This window comes from Lentinula edodes, assembly GCF_021015755.1.
Source record: "Lentinula edodes strain Le(Bin) 0899 ss11 chromosome Unknown C8R40scaffold_2, whole genome shotgun sequence".
Taxonomy (NCBI): Eukaryota; Fungi; Basidiomycota; class Agaricomycetes; order Agaricales; family Omphalotaceae; genus Lentinula; species Lentinula edodes.
In genome coordinates, this window is record NW_025764308.1 from 208,861 (window position 1) to 234,327 (window position 25,467).

Sequence of the window (25,467 nt, forward strand, 5' to 3'; positions counted from 1 at the left end):
GTGTAACAGATGGGGAGTTGCCCAATCTCCAGCACTTTCTGTGAAGAAGCCCAGGGCGGACTTGATAAGTTTAACTTGGCTCTTGGCGAGATCCGGTTGTTCTGACGCCCAATTTTGGAACTGAGCCATGAAGCGACGAGCTTCAGCACCATCTTTACCCTTGAAGACCTCGGGTTTGTTCATGCTTGACTTGGAGGATGAGCGTTCCTCCATGGCTGTAGCAAGGCTGGCTACTTGTCTGATGAGCTGAGCCATGAGATCCTCAGCAGAGGTATTTGGGGCAGGCGGAACAGGAGTCGACATGATGGGAGTAGGCAATCGGGGTTGGGGAATTGGCAGGAAGGTTATATTGCTCACAGTGAGTGGCTCTCGGATCGAGTTCGAAAGGGCGTTGGGGCAAGGTTGAGACTGGCAATCACGCCAAGTATCGTTGTTGTTGTGGGCGTGAGCTTGGTCTCTGGGGTCAAGTGCGTGCGGGAGTGTGGAGCAGTCTATACTGGCAGCAGGTGTTTCAGAATCGGGCGGGACTGGGGAAGACGTGGTGTCTACGGATCCTGCAAGGACAACCTTATCGGTAGGCTGTCAGTGCAGTAATGGATCTTGACCTAATGTCACGAAGCGGCAGAGGCGGAGTGACTAGCGGAGCAGGAAGCAGGGTGACTAAGCCAGGCAGTAAGGCGGAGCGACTAAGCGGGTGAGTGAGGCGGAGCGACTAAGCGGAGTGGAGGCGAACTGGTCCCAGATAATGACAGAGAGGTCAAGATAAGGGACCAGGCTGTGGAGGGTTGGCTATATATACATAATCCGGTCTGCGAGAAACAACGATGTAATACTGTACAGTTTAGGAACAAGGAAGGTGGCGGAAGCCAGTAGAAGGAGAAGATGGGTCAGGTGAATCAGTAATCGATGGGGGTTTGACAGTGATGGGATGATGTATCGTACAAGTAAAGGCGTCAAGATGGTGAGAAAAGGAAAATGATAGGGGCTGCGTACTTTATGACATGAATAGTCTAATTTACTTTGAGTGTTGCATGATGAAGGGTCGTTTTGTCAACCAAAAATTGTTTTGCAATGGCTTGAAGTGATAGGTGTTCATTTTCAGGCAGTTCTGACTGAGATTCATAGAGCACAAGAGCTGTGTTAAGTCTTTTCGTATGGTCTTTGTGTTTCAATTGGGCTGTAAGATCATTGGACTGTGATTTCCCGACCATTCTGACAAGTGCGCACGCGCACAGAAATCTTTGTTTTGGTGTGCAATGAGTGTGAGAGAGTTAAATCATTCCATACCGCAACATGCATTATTATTTCATGTCACGCAAAATTGTTTTGCACATTTTGACTGTATCTGTACCTGTATAGTGGAAATTATTATTGGAGGTGATAGAGGACAAGCTCAAGTATATGCTGCAGTATGGTTTTAAATTGTAATTTATCTGTTTGTATCTTTCGCTACTTTGTTAGAAGTTTTCGACCTCTGATGGGCCTTAAAATCCAATATATTTGATTCATATCTCTATAACCATTACTGGAAATACTTAGGGACTTTGGCCAAGCATACATCATATATGCTTTATTGTTTTGAGATACTTAAGATGAAAGGATATGTCCTGAGAAAAAAAAATACCGTAAGTGTATCAAGGACTCCAAGATCACTGTACTAAGTCATTCCTGTCCTTGGTCGTGGTTCCCGTTGCTCCTCGACACCTTTACTTGTACGATTACATCACTATCAAATCCCATTGATTACTGATCCACCTGACCCACCTTCTCCTTCTACTGACTTCCGCCACCTTCCTTGTTCCTAAACTGTACAGTATTACATTGTCATTTCTTGCAGATCGGATTATGTATAAATAGCCAAACCTCCACAGCCTGGTGCCTTATCTTGACCTCTCTGTTATTATCTTGGGACCAGGTATGTGTTACTTATTATTATCTATAACTACAATACTCAATATATCTCTGTCATTATCTTGGGACCAGTCCATCTCTGCTCTGCTCTGCTTAGTCACTCCACATTACCACTCCGCTCAGTCGCTCCGCATTACTGCTCTGCTGCTGCCGCTTTGTGTTAAGATCATGTACACCATGTAACCATGCCACAGGCCACAAGGTGTCTAAGGGCTGAGGTTCGAATGGGACAGTAGTGAAGTTATTAACAACACCGCCGTTACGCTGCTAGTCACCAGAGATCGAGAGTAGAGAAGGAGAAAGTCAGAAGCAGCCAAGTTGGAGCAGCGGTATCACCGGTGACAAGGAGCAAACCAAAGAACTTATAAGTCCTAAGGCTAGAGTAAGAAGTACTTCAAGGCGATGAGCCTGAAGACTAGAGAGTGACAAGAGTACAGGGGAAGTCTCAAGTCGAGGATGTTAAGAGGATAATCTAAGTTGATAATTAAACTGAGGAACTACAGTATCGTACAGGCAGTATTTATATCTATGGATCGGTGTATCAGTGCGGGGCACCAGACTAACTACTAGGGGCTATACATGTACTACCTGCAGGGTAAGGAATAAGACAATAGAGGAAAGGATAAAAAAATAAAGGAGAGGCTAAGTTGAAAGGGAATGTGTAGCGAGAAAGAACAATAAAGATGAGATTACAATAAATGGTAGATCTCGGGATGGCGAGCGGCGGAATGAGGCCCCAAGGCATGGACTTGACACTTTGTGACAGTGGCATACTGCATTGGGTGAGGTCCTGAGCCTGTAAGGTGGTAAGTATCCGGTGTCATGGATGCTTTGGTTTGAGTAGGTAGCATGTGGAGGATGAGAAGGAGAGTTTTCTCAGGAGAAAGGGTGGTCCCAGTATGTGAAAGGGTCAGGGCATGACAACTATTCACCCAAGTGAACAAATGGTTGTACAACTGTCCACCAGTACTGGATTGACAACTTTCAAAATTAAGGTATGCTCAACCATATGTTCAATATGAATTGTCTTACAATCCTTGTACTTAGAACTGGTTTCATGTAAGAGGCCCTTGCATCTTGATTTTGTCAGATAAATCAAAACTGGCATAGAATCAAAGATATAAACTACATTGGAATGAATTGAAAAACCAAGAATTGATGGAAGATGAGATATCTGTTGATCCCTGCTACAAGCAATTGTGTAATCATTTAGGCCAAAACATCAAACAGGACAGTGGTGCGTATCCTCGTCCATTCCTATTTACCACTGCAACATTGATTTGTAGACAAGACCAGGACTACCTTACCACTGCTTTTGACAATGTTTCCTGATATTTCTAACAATGATTACAATTATTCTCTTCCATTGAATATTTGTCCTATTCAATGACCTATAGGATTATAATTATTTGAATGCATATCAACTTTGCAAATGTCATATGTGGAAGACAATTCAAATTTCAATTTTAGCTGACTAGGTTTATGACATTCTATGTATAACGTTGTATAAAGATCACCTCAGATTGATGTCTGAATACTTCATATGATTGTTATATATACATCTGACAAGGGTTTTTAATTGAATAGTGAATATGCTTGTTATTTTTGAGCAAAAGAACAAGAGAGCAAAAAAAAGATAAAACCATCAGTTAGGCTACGAAGCAAGTACGACTCAATTGTGCCAAAACTTGACAAAGTGTCGAGCTGTTTGAAGAGGAATGTGTAAGTGATAAGCTGTGAAAAACTACATTGACTTTGTCCAATGACACTAGTATATTCGACGAGCTATTTGGCGCAACAGGCTGTTGCATTGTCAGAGCGTACTACAAAAGACAAAGCATTGGTGAACACAAGTGAGGTACACGTCAAGTTGAATGAATCTTACAATGTTTCTACGAGAGAAGATTAGATTTAGAAAGCTAGCTTGAACGACACAGAATTCACGAACTTTTAGTACATCTGACCTACTAAAAGTCTTCTTACATCCGTGGCAAATATTTGATTGAGGTTCGTCAGTATGGAGTGCTTGGTGACGTCTTAAAAGTGTACCGTTAATAGGATGCAGGAAGAAATAGTAGCCATGGATAACAAACTTGCAGTCATGCTTTCGAGCAAAAGTTTTATTGCAGCCTGTCCATTGACAAACAAATGGCCGCTCTTTCGTGTGTGATCGAAGATGACCTGTATAACAGCATTGATTAGAACCAGTGTCGAGCGAATCGAATATCAAAAAAAGTGGACTGGCCGTTTAAATTATCTCGACGCGTAAAGGTGGTGTCGCATCCTGGAACTGGGCAAAAAAACTTCGCTTCCTTCTTTCGCCTGCTCGCACTAGCCAATTTGACGGCAGATGTAGTGACTAGCTGCTTTTCGAGTGGCAAAATTCGCGGTAATCGAAGGACACCAGCTGAGTGACTTGTGTCTCCAGCGGGGCTGAAGTTTCTCTCGTGGTTGCAAGCGGTGTCAATGATGGTGTTATCGTGCGATTGCTGCATAAAATCTTGCCGTTGCTCCGTAGGCGGAAGATATGATTTCAAAATGCAGAGAGCAGGAAGAAATGCTGAAGGACGACCATCTCCGATTGTCTCAGTCACTGGACTGGTGGCCCGAATGAACAGTTGAGTAGAATTAGTAGAAGAATTATCGAGAACCATTCCTTAATGACGAAAGGTCGACGTAGACTTGAAATCAGCAGTGCACACTACGTTCTTATATTTTAGCAACCTGAATTTCAGTTGTCGGAGCAATTTCAGTTGTCGGAGCCCAATATAGGTATGCCGCCGCACTGGATCCACACCAATTATATACATGTACGAAGTTAGAATTATATTGCTGCAACTTCTTTTACCCGTTCGTTTTTGGGATATCGTGGGTTTGTTTGGTACACCTAACAGGAGGCGGTCTTCCTACTTGTTTTTTTCTTCCATCACTTTACAATCTTTTCCAATCCCTGTGACCTTTCGTCTTATTCGTTTGAAGGCGACGACGATGGCAACGCCGAAAGAGACGTGAGCAGTTATCTCCCATGTGTCTGACTAATACCAAAGCTCTTTTTCAAGCATTGTAGTAGCTTTGTTCAGTCTATCGATGGCTGGTTTTTTGTTAGGATGTTTGTATCGATTTCTAGAACGTCTACGGATTTTTTTTTTCATAAAGTGTAGCGTGTTTCTTCCAAGCATTGGCATACTTCGTTGGTCGGACTGATAGCGGGATCGTTCGCTGCCTGGTATGTACCATAATGACTATCAAGTCACTTTCAATTTGCTCAAAATTTTCCTAGGTCGTGCTGGTATTATTGCTGAATTTCGTTCATCAAACGCTTATCAGCTACAGTGGTATTGAAAACCATTGCGGATACTGATTCTGTTATTGACATTCTTCAAGTGTTTCACAATCTGGTACTCAACGGTTCGGTAATGTTACCATATACGACATGGTGCGTTCGTTGTATGAGTCGAAGAGAGTTGTAATTGATGCGATAGGTGATTCTTTCATTCTAGGAGTTCGGTGGTAGTTTCAATCATCAGATATTGTAGAGAATTTATTAACTTTGACGTTGTAAGATCGAAGTACTGGTCAACGTACGTCATCACAGTTCATCCCGGACGTAGATCTTACTAGGATGTACAGGGCTCGATAGCGTTTTGTGTTCAAAGGTACATGGATTTGTAGACTGCTTGATGCGGTCTCATGAATGTTGTCTTTGGATAGCTTTTGGACTTGGCGCATATGGCGACGTGAGTGATTCCTTTTATGGAACACGATCTCTCAATCGTTACGGAAACTGTACAGTCACCGATAGAAATTTCTTGTGCACAGCGACAGTGGTATATCTCAAAATCTGATTTTCCGTCATATTCAATCGAAGTAACGAAGTCTACAGACGTTGTTTGTCTTGGCAGAGTTTGGTGCGATCATTTACTTCCTATCATATATTGAGTATGCAATTGAACTTCTTTGCCAAAGTAGGCTGCAGTATCGGTAATTATCTCATATAGAAATCTGGTAGAAATACTCTGTCTCTTCCACGATGATTTACAATTGCATAGCATTTGTAGCAATTGCGTACGTATCTTCGGCGGTGAGATTTGTTTCGTGGTACTGATGCATTCACCAGATTGATACCATCCAGGCCGTTGTTTGAACTAAGAGCTTATCTCAAAGTACGAGTGTTTACAAATTCGGCGCAACGTACTGATCTTCTTGAACTATGATATATCGATAGACATTTGCGGTTGTGGTGAATGCCATATCAGCTACAACCAACGTCGCGATTGCGGTCGTATTTTCGCTCTATTTCCAGAAATTCAAGAATGGATTTCCGAGGTATGCAATTACGATTTTGTGTAAACTTCGATAGTAAAACATCTGAAGAATGGACACTATGCTCAACAAACTGGTCAGTATTATGCTGTTCAATTCAGACAGTATCGAAGTTAATTATGTGATGGCACGGTACCTGCAGATGTTACTTGCCATAAATACTGGATGTATCACCACGTTCGTACTCCTTGCGAACCAATCATACAACATCAGTATATTCATACGTTGCTCCCTGTTGCTCCCCAGTTTATGCTCAATATCTTCTCTTGTCTCTGTGGGTCAAATCTATATAATTTCCGATGTGAAAACTAACAGCGTTCCAGATTTTGGCCGCTCCAGATACCCTGATATATGTCGCGTTCTTTTTTTCTATCGGTCGTTGTATGTTGTGATTTATCTTGTGTACAGTTTAACATCCTATATTGCTTTCAGTGCATGCGATAACATTGCTCACGACTCTAAATGCTCGAGAAATGATTCGTCAATCGGATAACGATGCCGGTACGAAGCCTGGTCGGACGTCGCCACTTGTATTTCGACCGCAAGCTACTGGGAAATCGTCTATACGTGATGGTGTAAAGGTCGCGGTTCAAATTTTGGAACAACTCGAAGCTTACGATTCAATGTCAACAGAAACGATGTCGAAGCGTGTCCCTTACAAGGACGAAACATCAATTGAACATGGATCTGAATGGATTGGCTCACACAATGGGTGATGAAGGCGAAGCATATGAACTACAGAATCTACCTGCGGGGAAGTATCACTCGACCGTGCGTATGATCATTGTGCATTCGACTGATATCATTTGACTAACTTCAGGTAGTATATTAACTCTACTTCTGCTGTGGGTACATCTACCGTGCCGTCTCAGGCGCAGCTTCATGATGCATTTTGAGCAACAGGAGGACGAGGAAGGTAGAGAAGAAAGAGGAGTAGCGAGGATGTGAAAGATATAGGAAGACAGACACGGTAGACGAGGACGCGCGAGAGCACGAAGAACATCGTCGTACTTCATTACCATCTGATATCTCGATTTTTTTGGTGAACAGCACTCACAGATCAAGAACGAATTCCGACATTTTATTCGCTTGTAGGTATTTGTAATAGCAGGCGTCGTTATATCATATCGCTTCGATGTGCATGGATGCATCTTTCGCCATCATACATACACTTCTGTTGATCGACTTGAATTCCACTCAAAGATGGACAAATATTAGTTCGTCCGTTGAAGGCCTGGTCGATTTCCAAATCAAAAGCGTCGATATCTGAGAGTATTTGAGACGAGTAAACACCTACTGAAGCGCTACACGTGATGTACTAAAAAGGAAAAACCCCAGCTACGAACTAGACGGTACCTTCAACACTCATCTGGTGAAAATTTCCTCTAATGCATTTTGTGCGTTCAATACTGACTTTCCTGCCTCTCATATACAGAATCATTAACATTGCCGCTCTTCGTACACGTGCTTTGCAATCACCATTGGTGGTCGCAGGTCAACAGCATCGTATGCGCCTGCTAAGCCTGCGAACAGTGCAGGCAATGTCATGCTCGCCAATAGCGGGGCGCCTAATAACTCGGATGGATATGTCGAGCGGCTGGGTATGACTTTAGCCGGAGGTTCGTGTTTGATATCTGCCTTCTGACTTGTCTCTGACGATAATGTAGAAGGCAATTATGGAAAATGTTAACCCCGGACAGGTACTCGACGTCGACGCCGGTGTAATTGCGACAAACAGTAGGTGTAGTTTGTTTGTGGTTAGAACAGGTTGTGATATCGTCGACGATGCAGGTGCTGTGATCGATGAAGGACGTATTGTGATCTCAATGATGTGCGCCCGCCAAGGTCAAGTGAGTTTGGTCCCACCAAGTAACGAGTGGCATTTGTATTAACCTGAGTTGCAGCTTCTGCCACGAGCGCATTGATGGTGGATAGTACGTCTACGGAGTCGTTGGATAACAACTCGAAAATACCTGCAGCCACATCCGACTTCACTTTTGGCACAGAACCTCACAGCGCGGAAGGTATGTACGGGTAATCGGTTTTTGGCACGCCTTACGCTAATGCGATGTACGTGAGAGGTGACCGGAATTCCTGGCTTGAACGCCAACGGTAAACGCCCAGGGACGACTGCGAATGGTCCACCTGCCAAAGTAACGAAGAGGAAGAAGGAGTTCGGCTGCAACAGTTACGGTTCTTGCCCGTATAACATTACTTTCAACAAGTAACACACAGACCTCGTAGTAATTGGTAACTTATAAGTCGACGAATGTCTCGGATGTATGAATCATTACATGTGCTCATATGAGAACGAAGGCCCGCTACAACTTTGGAAAGAAAGACCTAAGTAAGGTGTGTCCCCCCAGGGCGGCAATTTATTTAACTTTAACTTTAATTTCAGGCTCATGTATTGGCGCTCAGGTTACGTTGATTCTTTCCTCCCCTCCGTACTTCCACGACGATCCATATGCTAAAAATGCGCAATCCCGCACCCCATTCGGTTGCCACTTGGGAAGAACTGAGCAAAGCGGAAAAAAAAAGATGTATGCGAAACTTTGTAATACCAGATGCCTTACGAAACTACCTTGTCCCGAATGCGAACACTACGCTGTTACAATTTGCTCGTTTTAAATTCCCCTCCCTCTCTAGCGATGAGCGGAACATCGAAGATCGCAGGTTCTTTTCTTCGGAGCAGCCGATCATGGTGGACATCCTCCACCGACAGAGACTACAAAGGTTCTCCATCCCTTCAGAGAAAACTGTTGCGAGGTTACGGTCGATTGCTCCCGACATGGTGGCGCAAGGAGCTAGGTCTATCCGCTACGCACATTTGCCTGGGGAGAGTACAAATTACCCAATGTGGGTTGTGGACCTCTGGAACCAATTTATTATTGTCAGAAAGCACCATGCCCCTTGGATTGGGCTCGAAGAGTGGCTTAACATCCAACAGCAGACTATCCACGACAAGACAGAAATTGAATCTTTTCTGGCAGCGATGGACAGTGTTCCATACTTACGAAAAGCGGACATGCGCCCAGTTCATGAGTTGTGGAGAGTTCTCGGGAATAATTGGACGTCCGGCACCGACATTGACGCAATGCTCCACGCAATGCAGTGGAAAATCGACGCTCTTGGAAACCTGAAAGATTTTCTTGTCCTTCCGGTCCATTTCACCCAGAAATTGGCCGAGCTGATTGTTGATGGTGGTCATCGATACCGCGATCCCGATGATAGAACATTTAGATGGTTGAGGAGAATTGGGGAGCAGGTATTTCGGGACGGGAGAGTGCTATTGACCGTTGTCCATCTCGGACCTTCGACTGGCGTACCGCACTGGGTCCCTGTGGTATTGGATGGAACGCAGAACCTCCTTCTTTATGGAGATTCTCTTGATGCGGAAGCGACGATCCCGACGGAAATTCATCGAGCTTACTTTGCTTGGGCTGCAATGTATTCGCAAGAACCTCTCATCACGGAAAGGTTCCAGATAGCACCGCAAATGGACTCCCACTCATGTGGTCCTTTGGCAATCAATGCGCTTTCGAACTTTGCCCTCGACCTTCCACTTGTCGATTCGAGCAGAGTAAGATTCGAAAGAATGGCTATCTTTCAAGAAATCCTTTTTCATTGCTCTTGTCAGGTATACACAATTATTGGCAATGATGTTCGCACTAATTAACAAAGGAATTAGGGTATACAATCTGAGTGTCCGAGTAATGGGGATAGTGAGGAATTCGGCTCTCACGCTACAGGTGAAAAACGAGTAAGCTGTGTTGAACTTTGTAAAAAACCATATTGCTCAACATACTTTTCAGAAGCAAGGAGAGGGGGCACCAAATTGTGTTTCAGATGTCGAGGTTTGTGCTGACTTTCGATATGCTGGGTTTGTGTGCTCATATATCTGTAGCACAACCTAATAGTTGATGAAGAGGAAGATTTGTATGGCAACGACGAGGAAGACGATGGCAATGACGAGGAAGACGATGGCAATGACGAGGAAGACGATTATGATGAAGATGAGGAAGAAGGGGTAATCGATGGGATCAACGGGGATGTCGCGGTGGAGGAGGTCATCCGATATGTGGACGAACTCGAAATTACAACTAAGTCATCCAACCCGCATGGAAATGACGAAGAACTGAAGGAGATTGGCGAAAATCTCAAAGACATCAAGAAAGAGATAAAGAAGGAGAGGATCATACAGGTCGCAGAAGCAGACGACTCAGATTTAGATTCGGACGATGGCCATGGGAACGATGGAGAGGACTCCGATGGCTACGACATCGATGATGGAGAACATTTAATTGACGAACTAAGTCCAAGCACGCGGAGTTCATATCGAAGGTGCTTACCTTTGTTCTCAAACTATGCATTCAGATCCTGGATGAGCATTTTCCTCGATACGACCATGCTTGCCTTTCTTTCATGAAACATATCTGATCAACAAATGACAGGAAAATGAAACGTTTCGAAAATTACCTCAGAATTAATAACCTGTACAAGAATCAGAAAAGCATTTTTGAGTTAGAAGAGGTGCCACAAGACACGGCGGTTTGGATAAGAACTTGGATCGGCAGCTCGTGCGTATTTCCAACATCTGACATATCAATACGCATTCCGAATGAAATATATACAGATGCGATCCATTCTACATCGCCAAATCCAGTGATCCTACCCGCAAACCACGAGCTTATGCTTCGGCTAGTCAGATGCGTGCCGCAGTGAACTATGGCTTTGCTCGAGACACCCGTCGAACACCCACGTGGTCCTATAACTCTTCGACAAAAAAATGGTGCGGGAATCCAGCTCAGTGTGTTCGATTGTCTCGATACTTGGGGGCTTCATATACGAAAGGTTCGCAATTTCAAATGTTGCTTCACATGTAATATTAATACCACTCAATTGGTGTTAGACCAGGGACGGTGAGTGCGCGACCAGCTCCAGAGCTGCAAATGCATCAATCATGAAGAGAATGCATGACTCGATGCTCTCTTGGCTCAAAGAGCACCAGAACGATCCGCCTCATATGAATCATCGTGATCCTAAGGATTGGGGGGGTCGCCTAAAAAGATTTTCGACTTGGTTGATCAGTCTTATAGCTTTCCGATGTCTTCTCCGTTCCTGTGATGTTGTAAACTTGACTGTTAACAACCTTACTACACTTCCTCTCTCCGGCAATGACACACACATCGGCATAAAGCCTTGGGCTTCAAAGACTCAGCAAGCGGGAGGTGAGTGCATGTCTTTTCCTTGGAATATCCACATCATCCTTTCCACTTAGATGTTGAACCCTTTGATTTCTATGCCGAGAAGAGGCACGATCTCATTGACTTTTGCATCGTCAGAGGTATCCGAGCTTGGCTGCGCATGTCTGGTATCCGAAACGGTTATCTTTTCCCGAGGATATACGGATATGACCAATTGCAAAGCTCGAGTAAACACTTGGTAAAGTTGAATTATTCCGTTACATACATGCTGATGATTTCTTAGTCGACGCGGAACTTTCTGAAGAATTTTCGGAAGTCGCTTGCCGACATTGGTGAACCTCCGATGTTATACACCGTCCATGCATTCCGAAGAGGAGGTACACAATTTCTACATGAGGATAAAGGTTTCAAGCTTTCAAAAATCCTTCGTTGGGGGAAATGGTCGACCAACCTCACATATGCTACAATCCTTAGGTATCTCATTGCAGACACTGACCTCATGAGAACACCAAGGAGTCAGATTATGCTGCCAGATAATGATGAATATGATACCTGCCGATATTGTAGGAGGTCTTGTACACACTGATTCCAATTTACCACTTTTAAGGTATATACATCTGTCTTCACTAGCGGACTCCTGCAGGGCACAATGAATTTTGCTTAATTTCAATTTTTTACCGTGTATTCAATAAACCTAGTCAGTAGCGTGAAAAATGAAATAGAATGAAATAAAATCCCACGCGGGGATCGATCCGTTTTCTCACCTAAGAAGATCCAAGAATCATGTGCTGCAAACGTGATACACTGGATTGAGAACATTACCACCATCATCTCTCGGGCGCTTAACGTTTTTTTTGGTCGCCCTCGACTAGATCTTAGACCACACTCTCCCATTTTCCTACGTTGAAGTCGTCTACCACACGGTACGAGCCTGGACACATCACCACGCCCTTGGCTGCACGACCAAACCTTCGGCTGTACGACCAAGGCTCAAGCCCTCGACTAGGCCCCTTTTCCTGCGCCCCCTTAACCCAAACATCTTCTTCGTCCCCACTCAACATAGCAAATTCTCCCACCTCCAGACAACATTTGCGACTACCCACTATCTCTTCACCACATATCTTGACCATGCACAATGACAGCTGGCCCGAGGACCCCCTAGCCCCCTTCTATCAGGTCGACTCTGTGGACATGGAAGACGCTGACGGGGTCAGCCTTGGCTCGCCCTCGAGCACACCGGAACCAGTCGCTGAGGAGTCCTATACTCACGATGACACCACGCCCAACCAAGGCGGCACCGAATACCTAGTCGATGTCAGTGTGGATGACTCCCCAGCTCTGGCCTCCCCCCCTGCTGCCCACCACCTCGAAACCAATGTCAGCCGCGAGCGACAGCTCAAATCTGCCATCCGGTCCCGTGCCACCTCTACTCCCTCGCCTGCAATCGTCCGTCGCAACGACTCCAATGGCGCGATCCACTTCCACAACGCCTTACGTTCTCCGGCCCTCCCGCTCCTAAACCCCTCTTCCTCCCGACCGTTCACCTCTCAATCCCGCGACAGCTTCGCAGAAGCAGGTGGCCTTGTGGTGTCAAAACCCAGCCCTTGCGGTCGGTTGTCCTCTAAGCACTCTCCCAACTTGCCGGTACGACCCGCAGGTCATGACGGTCGCTTCACCTCAGCTCAGAAAGGGAAGAAAAAGGTACCTGCAACTGTTCAGAAGGAGTCCTCCTTCCCAGATCTACTCTACCCTGCCAACTTCAACTTAGACAAACGTCCTCCCAAAGAAAAAGCAGGCGAACGAGACATCCGGATCGAACGAAACTTTATTCGCATTCACCAGCTCCTTACCGAAGACCAATCGGTGTCAAACCAGCTTCCAACGGCCCTGAACAAGCTCCAGTCGGACTTCACCAACTTCATCAACAGGTCCAATCTCAAACCTGAGGCTCTCCCCCAACCACCTCGTCGTCCCTCTCCCATCCCACAGCCTCTTGCCGAACCACCTCGCCTTCCCTCTCCCACTCCTATTCCACAGATCCTCTCCTCATCCCCTGATGTTCCTCTTCCTCTAACGTTCCGCGACCTTCTGTCTCGCATCACGGATGCCCCGTCTCATGGAGCTACTGCCCCTCTGAAACGCCCTCCTCTGGATCATGACATTGCCCTGCGTGCCTCAAAGCGTCCGCGAATAGTCACACCTCACCAACTAGGTCACTCTCCATCGGCTATCATGGTAGCCCCAGCTCGCTGGTCTCTTCCCACCTCCTCTTTTTCGATTATCGCTGCGATTAATCGTTGGCGTGCCTTCTTCGAAGCGCGGGGTGCTTCCCTCCCTGTTCCAGATTTTGCAGAACATCTTGAGCCAACAGACTGTGGCTCGTACGTGGTCCGTCTGTCTTTCACAGAGTCATCGCTCAACACCTTTATGCGATCCTGGAAGACCCACCAACCCAACATACCGGAGATCTTCGATGTCTCCATGACCCGAAGTTCAGTTTACTGACGTTTACTTCAGAAGAGGACACCATTAATTAGTTCGAGCGTACCTCTTCCCATCCCTTGCCCTCTGCTACCCACTTCCCACTCCTCCCCCCCTGTACTTTTACATACATCTTCTCATAAACTCTGTACTCCTAATGCTGCACCCCCTTTGAATATACATCACTGTTCTCTCAAAATCATGAGCTGGAACATAAATGGCCGCTATCTGCTTAATTTCCTTTCCTCCGATTTCCTCAACGTTCTACAATCTGCCGACATCATCCTTCTACAAGAAATGCGGCTTCAATCAGAATCATCCATGAAGACCCCTCCTGGCTTCATTTCCTTCGTCCGTAACCGCCGTCGACTGGATAATGACATAGAGAACCCCTGGGGTGGTGTCGCCACTCTTGTGCGTGATAATCTCGACTGCCTCCTACGCCAGGACCTCTCCAGCCCTGACTTACTAGTGGTCGAGGTCAACGGCTCCCTGATTCGTAATGTTTATATCCCTCCCGAGTCCTCTCGCACTAACTGGCAGGACTGGTCCGACATTAACCCCTGGGATGCCTTCGTCGAAAATACCCACCTCCTCATGCAGCTCGACATGCCCTCGGTTACCGGCGGTGACATCAATGCTCGTATTGGTAACCTATTACCTCACGCCGGCCATCCTGACCGCGTATCTTCCGACCTTACCGTATCAACACGAGGCAGACTCCTGCTTGATCTCTGCAACGACCACCTACTAACCATTCTCAATGGCTCCTCCTCTCTGCCTGGCTCACATTCCTCCCCAACATCCTTCCAACGTCGCCGTGATGCCCAGGGTCACTCGATTACCTTAAAAACTGTAATAGATTACTTTATAATCACTCCTTTTCTGTTTCCCTTCGTGACCGACTTAAATGTGAGCCCCGAAACTGACTGGTCGGACCACTCTCCTATCACGGTTACCATGATCGCTCCTGGCACACCCGCTCGCAGTACTTCTCTCAAACCTCCCTTTCGCAGATCCACTGTTCACACTCCGTTACTCACTGAGACTGACTTTTTTCAGGACAGTATTCTCCACTCCGAACCCCCTTCTCTCACCTCACAATTACTCACACTATATGGCCATGCATCATCAACATTGGTCCCACTGCCTCCCCTCAAAATCTACACTGACGGATCCTGTACAAATGTGGGCCAACCGAACGCCTCCGCTGGCTCTGGCGTATTCTTTGGCAATTCTTCGCATCCGCTCAATACTGCCGCACGTGTTACCGGAACCCAAACAAACAACCGTGGCGAACTTCTGGCAGTACTCATTGCCATCCAGAAGTCCCACTCGAAACGTCGCATTGAAATCTACTCCGACTCCGAATACACCATTCGCTCCATCGTATACCGCGCTCCAAAGGAAGCACAATCCAACTGGACCTGCGCTAACGGCGACATTCTGCGCGCTATCGCACTATGGATTGCCTCCAGGGAATCAACAATTGTGTTCCACCATGTCCGTGCTCACTCAAATAACGCACACAACGACGCCGCCGATACATTGGCGAAACTGGGGTCTACTCTCCCATTACCCCCACCTTCCTCTCCCCTACATTTCTTGTCCTCCCGTGCTCCACCCATCTTCACACCTGCTATGCTCTCCACCATCCCTAAGATCTCCACCTCCCTACCAGAACTACCCCCCCAACCTGCTTCTCACATACCCAGCCCTTCCCCTCATCTCCCATCCTCACATCGAGGGCGTTACCATAAACGCGCGCATCAGGACCTAATCCGCACCAGACTGTCGGCTGCTGCTTCCGCTGGTAGCTCAACTTTCTGGCGCTATTACAAGGATATCCGCCGTGCACACCCGCCCGTCTCCAGAGTCTCCCTACAACAGCTCACAGACACCTTCATCCCCCGTATGAACCCCCCTGACCCCCTACTTTCCTCCTTCGACCCTGCTCGCATTGTTGCGGAGGACGCTCGTGCCAACGCTATCCCATCGCCGTCACCACCTGCCTCTCATCCTGCCTTCAATGAACCTTTATCTCTTGATGACATCTCCACCGTTAAGGCTTACCTCAAACGAACCACCCACTCAAACTCCACTGGCGTCGACTTGGCCACTTATGACCTCCTCTTAGACATCGACAACAAACAGCTCCTGCCTCTGTTTCAACGTGCCATCGAATGCAGGGACATACCGTCCTCATGGCTCACCTCGACTATCATTGCCCTCGCCAAACCTGGCAAAGACTCAACCAAAACTTCCAGCTACCGCGCCATCGCCCTCGAGAGCTGCGTGCTCAAATTTGCCTCACTACTGGTCCACCACAAATTATGTCTGGCCCTACAACAATCCAACACCATCCCGCCCTCTCAAAACGGCTTCCGTGAGGGGTTTCGCACCAATAACAACGCCTTCATCCTTCGCACTATCATTGACAAAGCTCGCTCCCGAAAGGAAACCATCTACGCTGCCTTTGTTGACATTTCGAATGCGTTCCCCTCCACTAACCAAAGCTCTTTATGGAACAAACTTTCAGATGCTGGCCTCACGGGAAAGTACTTCGACTGGCTTCGGTCGCTATACAGCCAGATGTCTTACACTATCTCCCATAACGGTCAACTCTCCGAAAAGTTCCACGCATTTAGCGGTGTCCTCATGGGCGATCCCTCCTCTCCCACACTTTGGAATATCTTCCTTTCGACCTTCCATCTTGCCCTGGACCCCGAGGATATGGAGCTACTTACTATAGCAATATCTCATCTCGAGCACGCAGATGATATAGTTCTCATTTCTCGGGGCCCCTTGGGCCTTCAACAACATCTCAATACATTTTTCAGCTGGTGTCGAGATAACGCCCTGCAGATCAGTGCCGACAAATCCTGGGTGATGGTGTTCGGTCCCCTCCCTGATACCCTCCCCCACTTCACCCTCTCGGGTGAGACTCTCAAATTCCGGGACGTCGTCCGATATGTCGGCGTCTTCTTCCAATCAACCCACCGTAACATCTTTGCCTCGCACTACACCGAGAAACGCAACTGTGCTGTTGGTACGGCACGTGCAATCACTGGTTGTGACCTCCTGGTTGGGAACCGTCGCATGCCTCCCTCCATCACGAAACAACTCTACACCGCTTTAGTGGACTGTCACCTCACCAACGGCTGCGAAATCATGCCTGACTCCGATCCCAGTCTCCTTCGGATCCTGGAAGACGTTCAATTACGCTTCCTGCGCCGCATGCTGGGCCTTTCCACCAACTCAGTAATCACCCCTCTATACACAGAGACTGGCATCATGCCGATCCGCACCCGCCGTGTATCCCTCACCCTCCGCTACCTCAAATATCTCATTGAACTGCCCAACACTCACTATGCCTCACTTGCTCTAGCCGAGAATGTTAACCTCCGTAACTCACTCTGCCCCTGCTGGCTCACCGATCTTGACTACGCCATCAACCAACTGCCAGGTAATCACCGTCTGCCTGACCTCCGTGGCCTCGATGGAGCCCTCATAGACAAACTGATCAAGGCGATTGAATTCTCCACCAAAACCAACCTACAGTCCCACATAGACACGTGGTCTAAACTTTCTCTCCTACGTCACCGCCTAGAACCAAAGGAAGAAGGCCCAGCGAAACCTCAGTTGATTGGACTTCGACATTACCTCACCCAAATTCCGAACCACTCTCATCGCCGCACCGTCACCAAGCTACTCTGCGGTGACTTTATCCCCCATGTATTTCACGCATCTCCCTCCCCCCTCCGCCAACTGACTGCGACGGAACACCGCGACCGTCTCTGCCGCGCTTGCAACCGTCACCCCGAGACCCCTCAACACATCCTGCTTCAGTGCCCATCTCTGACCAGCATATGTTCTTTACGCACTGACTTCATTACCTACATCCGTCAGTTCCGACCTGTCCCCTTCGATGCATTCTTTTCCGACCCGACCGCCCTTCACTACCTCAAATCGTTCATCTTTGACTGGTCCCTGATTACTGCGAGTGCAAAATTTATCCACAACGTCATTGACCGCTGGCAGTCCTTCTTAGACACGGGAACTGATTCAGAACAGGTCGGAGAAAGTGAAAGTGAAGACTCCGATTTTGAATAATTTCCCTCTCCGGTACCACTACGTCTTAGGTACCGTAATATGTATTTTACCCCCTCCATTCTCACTGCAGTCTACCGTCCCTCGTTGGATGAGCATTCGCTGTAACTGAGATGGTTGGGCCCGGCTGTTCCCTAGTGGGACCCCGTCTTAGACGGAGCCGCGTATCTATCTATCTATCTATCTGCGTCGGGGGCGATAAATCCCTGCTGAGAAAGTGGCTGAAATTTTTTATGGGAAAACTTTCCTTTCTCGGTATCTTTTCTACCTAAAAAAGTACATAAATATCGAGGCAGAAATACACTGCGAATTATTTCCTTTCCCAGTAAATATCCTCCCTGAGATTGATAGTGGGATTAATTCCCTTTTACGACGAAGAAACGTCTCATTTTCCACCTTTTATCCAAAGGGAGAAAGGAACTGGGATTGTTCTCCCTTCCCGGACCATTTCCCTTTCAAACAACATTGCCTTTTCCGGGTCAGAAATATACTAGAATCCATTTGCTTTTACCTTTGTTATTAATCTACTTTCCCGGCCAAGAAACAAATTGGGCGAAGAGCGGACGATGTCTACCCGATGGAAACCCTGTAGACGGAAGCTGAGGGGTCGGCACTGACTCTCAGGTAACCTTCGGCAGATTTTATTCCATAAAGCCGGCGATGGGCAATGTTATCTACAGCGTACGAGTAGTTGATTTTACCTTAATACCATATTGAAAGTTCAAGGAAGACGGTACCAGGAGCAGTGACTTCAGCATACTCTAGCTGGCAGATCGGCCCGGGACAAGCGTGGGACTGATTCGACGCCAGTGTCGACGGTTCCTGCCTGGTTCCTGCTTTCATATTCATCTTCGAAAACAATGGACGGGCCAAGTTCTCAGAGTCATCGTAAGAAACGGCGCCATCCTACCAGCATGATGGATATTGACACGTTGCAGAGCACTAGCACTGTGCGTATCTATATTCTTGCTCTCTAGTCTTTGGATCTGAAATTCCTACCATAGTCCGATGTCTTGATGCATGGATCAAGTTCAACAATTACCGGTGGATCGTCAATGCGTATCGATGTAAGTGGTCTTGTTCCTGACATGCAAAACATATTAAACCACTAGTCAATAATAGGAGCCTGAAATCGACGTGTGTTTCCTTTGTTTATCACCCGCAAACTTGCCAAGAGATGGACTTTTCAGGGAACTACCTCGAGAGGAGAAAAGATACGATTCTTGTCTACCTTTGAAATGGATCCTCAGTATAGACAGAGGATCCATGATTTAGAGAACACAATCAGCTCCAGGAATCGGGAGATACAGTCACTTGCTTCAAAAGTTGAATCAAAGGAAACTGCTGTCGCAGCTCTGGAATTAGAACTCATGGATATACGAGCAGATTACGATGATGCTCAGAAGCAATTTGAAGTGCAGAATGAAGGAGTATGGGCGAAGGCGAAAGATTTGGACAGCCAATATAAGGAGGTTCGGACTGTGCTATATCTTTCGTGACACCTGGCTGATTAGTACATTGGGTCGTAGCTTTTGCAGAAGAATATTGAGTTGATCAATCGTGTTTTCGACAAGGACCATAAGATAGAAGATTTGCAAGAACATTTGTCTACTCAGAAGACTGAGCTTGAGAAGATACGAAACTCTTCTCAGGTAATTTTCGGTATCCTCTCTGAAAAAGTCTACAGCTCCTGAAATTTTGAACTCAAACAGACTTCGAATGTTGAAACTCTAGAGGTAGATCGAGGGCCGCTCAAATTATCGCAGAAGCTCAACTTTCCATAGCTGGAATGTCATAATCTCAAGCTGCAGATGGAAGCCTTAGTGCAATCCAACACCGTACTTTCGACCGCAAATACGGATTTGCAGGTATGATATTTTATGTTACGTTGCGAGGTTATGTGCCTCTTTAACTAACACTGTCACTAAGAACACCAAGGAAACTCTCAAAAATCTAACGCACAAATTGAAGAATGAAGATATCACTCAGCTGAAGGTAATTTGACGTTCCGATGTGTAGATTTTTAGCTGAAGTCCATGCAAGGCGTCTCTGGATGTTAGTCTTAGTAATTGCAAAGATTTGGAAAGTTCGATTCAAGTTGTGCTGGTATATCACATATATCTTTGGGTATAACATGATAATGCTTACAAGAAATCTCGCAGGCTGACAAGCAAGCCCTCCAAGAATCCTTAGAAACTTCGGGTGTAAGTCATACACCATTGCGATTATAACAATATTTCTGCTTATGATATAAATATAGAGTGACTTGTCGGGTCTTCGAACTGAAACCACTCAATTACGCGACGATATACGAACCTTGACGCAGCAGAACACAGATGTAGGCGAGAAGCTTTCGAGGGCATCGGAAAAGATCAAAACGTTGATGGAGGATAATCGCAAGCTGAGCACCAATGCTTCCAACGCACAATCGAAGCTTTCTGAAGCCGAGAGGGAAAGAAACACCGTCGAGGAAGATAATCAACAGCTAGAGAATGATTTCAATATTCTAAAGGAGGATCACGAGGCTTTGAAGGTACTAGTGAAGCTTTTGCTCATTGCGATTTTTATACTTATATATGATAGTCCTCCATTGCAAACCTCAACAATGAGAACGAAAGTCAAGCAAAGAAGATTCAAGAACTTCAAGATGTCTGTAAACAGAACGATGCCTGTCAGGTAATGAATATAATCGTTTCGTGTCAGCTATTGTATATGACCATATATCTTCTAGCAATCGGAGAAGCATTCTTCTCAAATGGATCGCGAGGATTTGACTCGCCAGTTACAGAAAGCTTGCATGGACAATGCTGAACTCAATCAGAAGGTCCAGGAGCTTGAGGAAAAATCGGTGAACGATACAATATCATCCAGTCGAACGATTCAAGTTCTTGTTGACGGAAAAGCAGAGTTGGTCCGAAACTCCGAGGAGGCGGCAGCAGTATTGAGGCAGACCATCGAGGAGCTCGAGACCAGATCGATGAACGATGCAACTGCAGCTAATCAAGCGATTCAGAGTCTCGTCGATGGAAAGGCGGAGCTAGAGCGGCAGTCAAAGGATATGGCGGCCGTGGCGCATCGAAAGATTAAGGATCTTGAAGAAAAGCTAGCAACTGACACGGCAGCGACCAAAGGACTGATCCAAGCCCTGGTCGATGGGAAAGCTGAGGTGGTCCGACAGTCAGAGGTGACGGCGTTGGTGACTGGTCGGAAGATACAGGAGCTTGAGGCAAAGTTGACCAACGACGTGGCCGCAGCTACTCAAACACTGCAAGGTCTTGTCGATGAAAAAACGGAACTCGTCCGACGATTGGGGGAGGCTGCAACGGTGGCCCATGGGAAAATACAGGAGCTTGAAACAAAACTGATGAACGATGCAACAAAGACTAGCCAAACGATTCAAAACCTTGTCGACGAGAAAGCAGAACTTGTCCAACAATCAGGCGACGCGGCAGCGGTGGCCAGTCGGAAGATACAGGAACTAGGTGAAGCGGCAGTAACAGCCAAACAGAAGATACAGGAACTGGAGAGAAAATCGAAGGATGATGCGGTTGCAACTAATCAAAGGATCCAAGATATTGACCATGACAAGGCAAAGTTGGTCGATGAGTCCGCAGCGGCCAGGCAGAAGATACAAGATCTCGAGGCAAAGATGGTGGAGGACCAGGCCGCAGGTGCTCAGAAAATCCAACAATACATCGACGAGAAGGCGATATTGGTCCAACAGGTGGAGCAGCATAATCTCGAACTTCAAAGCCTCAAGGTGAGAATAAAATCATCATTGCTTTCACCCTGATATATCGAGAATCCTGTTTAGAATAAGGAAAAGCATAATGAAGATTTCTGGATCCCGAGGGTATGCACTTGCCCATTAGATGTTGGTATCGTCTTACTCTTTCTCCCGCAGCCCCGCTTCGATATTCTGACTGGCCAGTTGGATAAAGCAAAGGTGTGTTATCAGATACCATTGCCATACCAAATAGTTGAAACAGTCATTTATTTTCAGTTAGCGCATCAAAAAGTGCAAGGACAACTTGAAGCTGCACTACAACAGAGGACCGAGGTCATAGCGGAATCAAAAAATCTGCGCGATCAGATTGCTGCAAAAGATCAAAACGTCGAAAGTCTGAACACGAAAAATGCTCGTCTACAAGCTATGATTGAGAACTTGGAGGTGAACAGTGCGCAGGTATTCTTGAGAATGTTGTCCATGTCTGTTTAGTACTGACGAGCCATTACAAGGCAACCATGGTTACTACATTGCCGGACGAAGTTACTGTTCTTCAACAAGATAATCTGGCAAAGAGTCTTGAGATTCGAAAGCTCCAACGAGAGCTGCAGGTGTGTCGTTACGCTCTTTATTGTATACCTCTGAAACAATTGAACAATACCCTAGTCATTAGTCTCAGGTGGCCAGCGCCTATTCTCTCCTGGATCAAGTTCGGCATCTCCGACTGGTGTATCAAGTCATCACGCAACTACGGTTCCTCCTCCAGTGCCAATTGTCCGTATATCAACCCCCTCTCACAGCTCCGCAATTCCAAGAGCGGAACCAATGAACGGAACCATCATACATGATATTCGCGCTTTAGGTGGACTAGGAAGAACATTAGCAAATGCCCCGGTACAAGCCGAACTGCATCGAATTCACAGTGACTATCCACGTTGGGCACTGCCTAAATCTTCGGTAATTGCTGATTGGACTGTCTGCGAAAAACCTCTCTGATATTTTGCCAAGAAAATGACTCTGCTCACCAAAAATGCTAGTCCGCAAAAGAAGCCCTGGCAGAACCCTAGACCATCACCTTACCTCAAGTCGGTAGGTTCATCTGCAACTTTTCCTGTTTAAAGTTAAAGGTTGACAAATACAACCTTTCAGAAGCGCAGTGAACGACGACGAACCTCCTATCTTGATGATGAATTCGATGAGGATGCTAACGACGAGCAACAGCCGAATGTCTTTTCCGAAAGCTCAAGCTCGGTCAGTGGATTTCTACTGCAAAATTATGTCCTTACAATTGGTACCTCTCTAGTCCGCTGACAAAGGCAAACAAAGGGAATTCTCTTCGGGCTCTGTATGTGGACTGTTATATCAAGCCTTGCCTTCAACCATGACCTGTGTATCTAGTCCGCTCATACAGACAAACCAAGCGATACGCCAACACCCTCCGGAAGCAGAAATACAACCCAACCCAACGAGATGAACATCGACGATGGGGACGACAACGGTAAATCGGACGAGGAACAGGGGTATCCTCTAGATAAGGAAGATGCACATGAGACAGATGAGAGCAGGGTTCAGGATTTGTGGGAGAAGAAGGGTTTCGTGGAATACGATCCAGCGAAAGTGAAAGTCCATGTCAATGTAAGATCTACACAAACCTCAAGCAATTTATAATTAATGCCTCCACTAGATGCTTGCCCGAGACCTGTTGTATGAAGGCTTCAATGTTCGGCGGATCTGGGCCATATTTGCTAGAGATGGAATTTCTCAGGAAAGGCAGGAACTACACATCAGGGATCCTGTCAAGTACGGGCCCAAGCTACGCAACACCCGCATAGATAAATTTGCACCCGACACAAAGACGATGAAGAAGTCTCCCTGGAATCGTGCATTGATTCACAAATTCGCAGCCAAGGCAGAAGAAATTGTTATGAACTGTAAAGACAACCGGTTTGGGCCAGAGGCTATCGATTGGGTTGACCTATTTTCGGATCGATTCTATGATATCTTCAAGCAGGTTATAAAAGCTCGACTTCTGCCAGGAGAAACTCATGAATCTCGTGTTTTGCGCCTTGTTCTGGCTGACAATGACCGTAAAGCACGCAACGCCAAAGTCAGCCTTCGTCATGCAGTACGTGGTTTTTACGATTTTGTTGATATTACTGATAACGGTTCTTAGAAACGGACCTCTCGCTCAGACGTTGCAACGCTCATGATTAAGGCATGCCGAAAGCGCGGTGATCAACCAGGTGTTGCGTTCTGGTCCCATGCTCTCTTGGTTACTGAGACACTCAAGGATGCGGGTCAGTCTGAAGAGGAAGATGGAACAGTTGATTTGGAGGTCGAGGGTGTCATGATGAAACAAAATGTCAAAAAGGTATCTAGGCTTTATTGGAGGGAACCAAATATCGAGAACCTGTACAAGATTGCGGACAGTGCTCCTGGGGTGGAAACATCACTCTTCCACCGAGCGGGTGCCGCTCGCATTCCACGAATACGAACCAACAAAGTCGACCACCGGGCTCCGCCTATTGGACTTCCTCGATGTTTCTATCGTGAGGAATATTTGTCTGCTCTTATGCCACATGATTTGTTGGAGCTCAAGCTTGCGGATTATAATATTGAGATGTATGACTTTAGCGGATATGAACCTAATGCACCCGAAGATCAGGCGATGGACACGAGCTAGGCTCAGGATAATGTACTTAATGTTTCTATGTATTGCTCTGTACTGGTAATAGAGCCTATAGATTATCATTCAAGTCGATGACGATGGTATTAGAAGGCAAAAGTCGGGACATTGGTGTTTTGTACACACCCCAGGAGCACCTTGATTGTCATAATAAACACTGCTCGTAATGTCCTAGCGCTAAATCCAGCGATCCAGTATATGTATGCTGTTTCTAATATAACAAAATACATTATGTCTCATAGATTATAAGTAGCACCTCGTAGTAAAATGGTTACCGTATAGTAAGTAGCTTTTCAAGATCGCAGTATGTATGATAATAATACATGGAGTGTGAATACGAAGTATACGCAAATGCAAGTTATGTGAAGGGTATACAAATCTTTGAAAGTATTAAACTAAAGGGATGAATGCACGATTATTCGAAGGAGAGGGTGGAAGGGAACCGACGCCGGGTTCCGATTGGATCCAGCGCTTCCGCAAGTCTAATGAGGCCGATCAGTCCAGTTGATATTCGACCGTCATCATCAACTACTCACCTTTTAATGGCTTTATCAGCCGCTCGCACCTCCAATCGATTTCGCAAGTTTCTAACCGATACCTTCTTACCACAAGCAACTAGTAGAACATCGCCATTTATGTGTCCTCCTTGCAAGTTCTGAATGCATTGGTTCGGCGGAAGCAACTTGTGCCTCTTAAAGAACACCAAGTATTTGAAGGATGTACCACGATGACGGACAGTCACCACGATGTCATGGATGTAAGGCTGAAGTCTCGAGCCTGAAAGAAGATCTCCGGAAAAGACAAATCGATCTTTGGTGGGTAGACGAGTATTTTCTCTAAGGTGGGCTGTGACGGTTTTGGGAGACAAGCTGTTGGCGGGATACAATCGAGCGCGAATGCCCTTGACGCTGGTCTACGTGGTTATGCAATGGTCAGTGTTCGAACTCTATTGTATGATGTTTGTACTTACATGTCTGTCAGGGGTCGTAACATGATGCATGCCCATTTCGCTGTCGACGGTG

General features: G+C 46.4%; 9 protein-coding genes across 9 annotated transcripts; 7 read left to right on the forward strand and 2 right to left on the reverse strand.

The window, feature by feature from the left end:
- Positions 1-4,109: 4,109 nt before the first annotated feature.
- Positions 4,110-4,565, reverse strand: C8R40DRAFT_1165158 (uncharacterized protein; the record flags this gene model as incomplete). Its single annotated transcript, XM_046230648.1, has 1 exon — positions 4,110-4,565. The coding sequence occupies one exon, from the start codon at positions 4,563-4,565 to the stop codon at positions 4,110-4,112; it is 456 nt and encodes a 151-aa protein (XP_046091341.1).
- Positions 4,566-5,941: 1,376 nt separating this feature from the next.
- C8R40DRAFT_1165159 (uncharacterized protein) lies at positions 5,942-8,462 on the forward strand (the record flags this gene model as incomplete). The annotated part of the gene is made up of 12 exons (XM_046230649.1): positions 5,942-5,976; positions 6,029-6,074; positions 6,137-6,237; positions 6,316-6,411; positions 6,481-6,508; positions 6,558-6,615; positions 6,667-6,946; positions 7,670-7,835; positions 7,902-7,971; positions 8,026-8,088; positions 8,139-8,258; positions 8,314-8,462. 12 exons carry the CDS (start codon positions 5,942-5,944, stop codon positions 8,460-8,462), a joined length of 1,212 nt encoding a protein of 403 aa, XP_046091342.1.
- Positions 8,463-8,710: 248 nt separating this feature from the next.
- Positions 8,711-10,663, forward strand: C8R40DRAFT_1165160 (uncharacterized protein; the record flags this gene model as incomplete). The annotated part of the gene is made up of 4 exons (XM_046230650.1): positions 8,711-9,817; positions 9,926-9,997; positions 10,050-10,091; positions 10,142-10,663. 4 exons carry the CDS (start codon positions 8,711-8,713, stop codon positions 10,661-10,663), a joined length of 1,743 nt encoding a protein of 580 aa, XP_046091343.1.
- Positions 10,664-11,568: 905 nt separating this feature from the next.
- On the forward strand, positions 11,569-12,027 carry C8R40DRAFT_1032676 (uncharacterized protein; the record flags this gene model as incomplete). The annotated part of the gene is made up of 2 exons (XM_046223279.1): positions 11,569-11,679; positions 11,725-12,027. Coding segments are annotated over 2 exons (414 nt in total), but the record flags the coding sequence as incomplete, so codon positions are not given.
- A 542-nt stretch (positions 12,028-12,569) lies between these two features.
- On the forward strand, positions 12,570-13,946 carry C8R40DRAFT_1065344 (uncharacterized protein; the record flags this gene model as incomplete). Its single annotated transcript, XM_046225659.1, has 1 exon — positions 12,570-13,946. The coding sequence occupies one exon, from the start codon at positions 12,570-12,572 to the stop codon at positions 13,944-13,946; it is 1,377 nt and encodes a 458-aa protein (XP_046091345.1).
- A 936-nt stretch (positions 13,947-14,882) lies between these two features.
- C8R40DRAFT_1032979 (ribonuclease H-like domain-containing protein) lies at positions 14,883-15,494 on the forward strand (the record flags this gene model as incomplete). The annotated part of the gene is made up of 1 exon (XM_046223304.1): positions 14,883-15,494. A coding segment is annotated over one exon (612 nt), but the record flags the coding sequence as incomplete, so codon positions are not given.
- An 8,006-nt stretch (positions 15,495-23,500) lies between these two features.
- C8R40DRAFT_1012445 (uncharacterized protein) lies at positions 23,501-23,782 on the forward strand (the record flags this gene model as incomplete). Its single annotated transcript, XM_046222877.1, has 1 exon — positions 23,501-23,782. A coding segment is annotated over one exon (282 nt), but the record flags the coding sequence as incomplete, so codon positions are not given.
- Positions 23,783-23,965: 183 nt separating this feature from the next.
- C8R40DRAFT_1033609 (uncharacterized protein) lies at positions 23,966-24,442 on the forward strand (the record flags this gene model as incomplete). Its single annotated transcript, XM_046223354.1, has 1 exon — positions 23,966-24,442. The coding sequence occupies one exon, from the start codon at positions 23,966-23,968 to the stop codon at positions 24,440-24,442; it is 477 nt and encodes a 158-aa protein (XP_046091348.1).
- A 535-nt stretch (positions 24,443-24,977) lies between these two features.
- On the reverse strand, positions 24,978-25,349 carry C8R40DRAFT_1033976 (uncharacterized protein; the record flags this gene model as incomplete). Its single annotated transcript, XM_046223380.1, has 1 exon — positions 24,978-25,349. A coding segment is annotated over one exon (372 nt), but the record flags the coding sequence as incomplete, so codon positions are not given.
- Between the last annotated feature and the right edge of the window lie 118 nt (positions 25,350-25,467).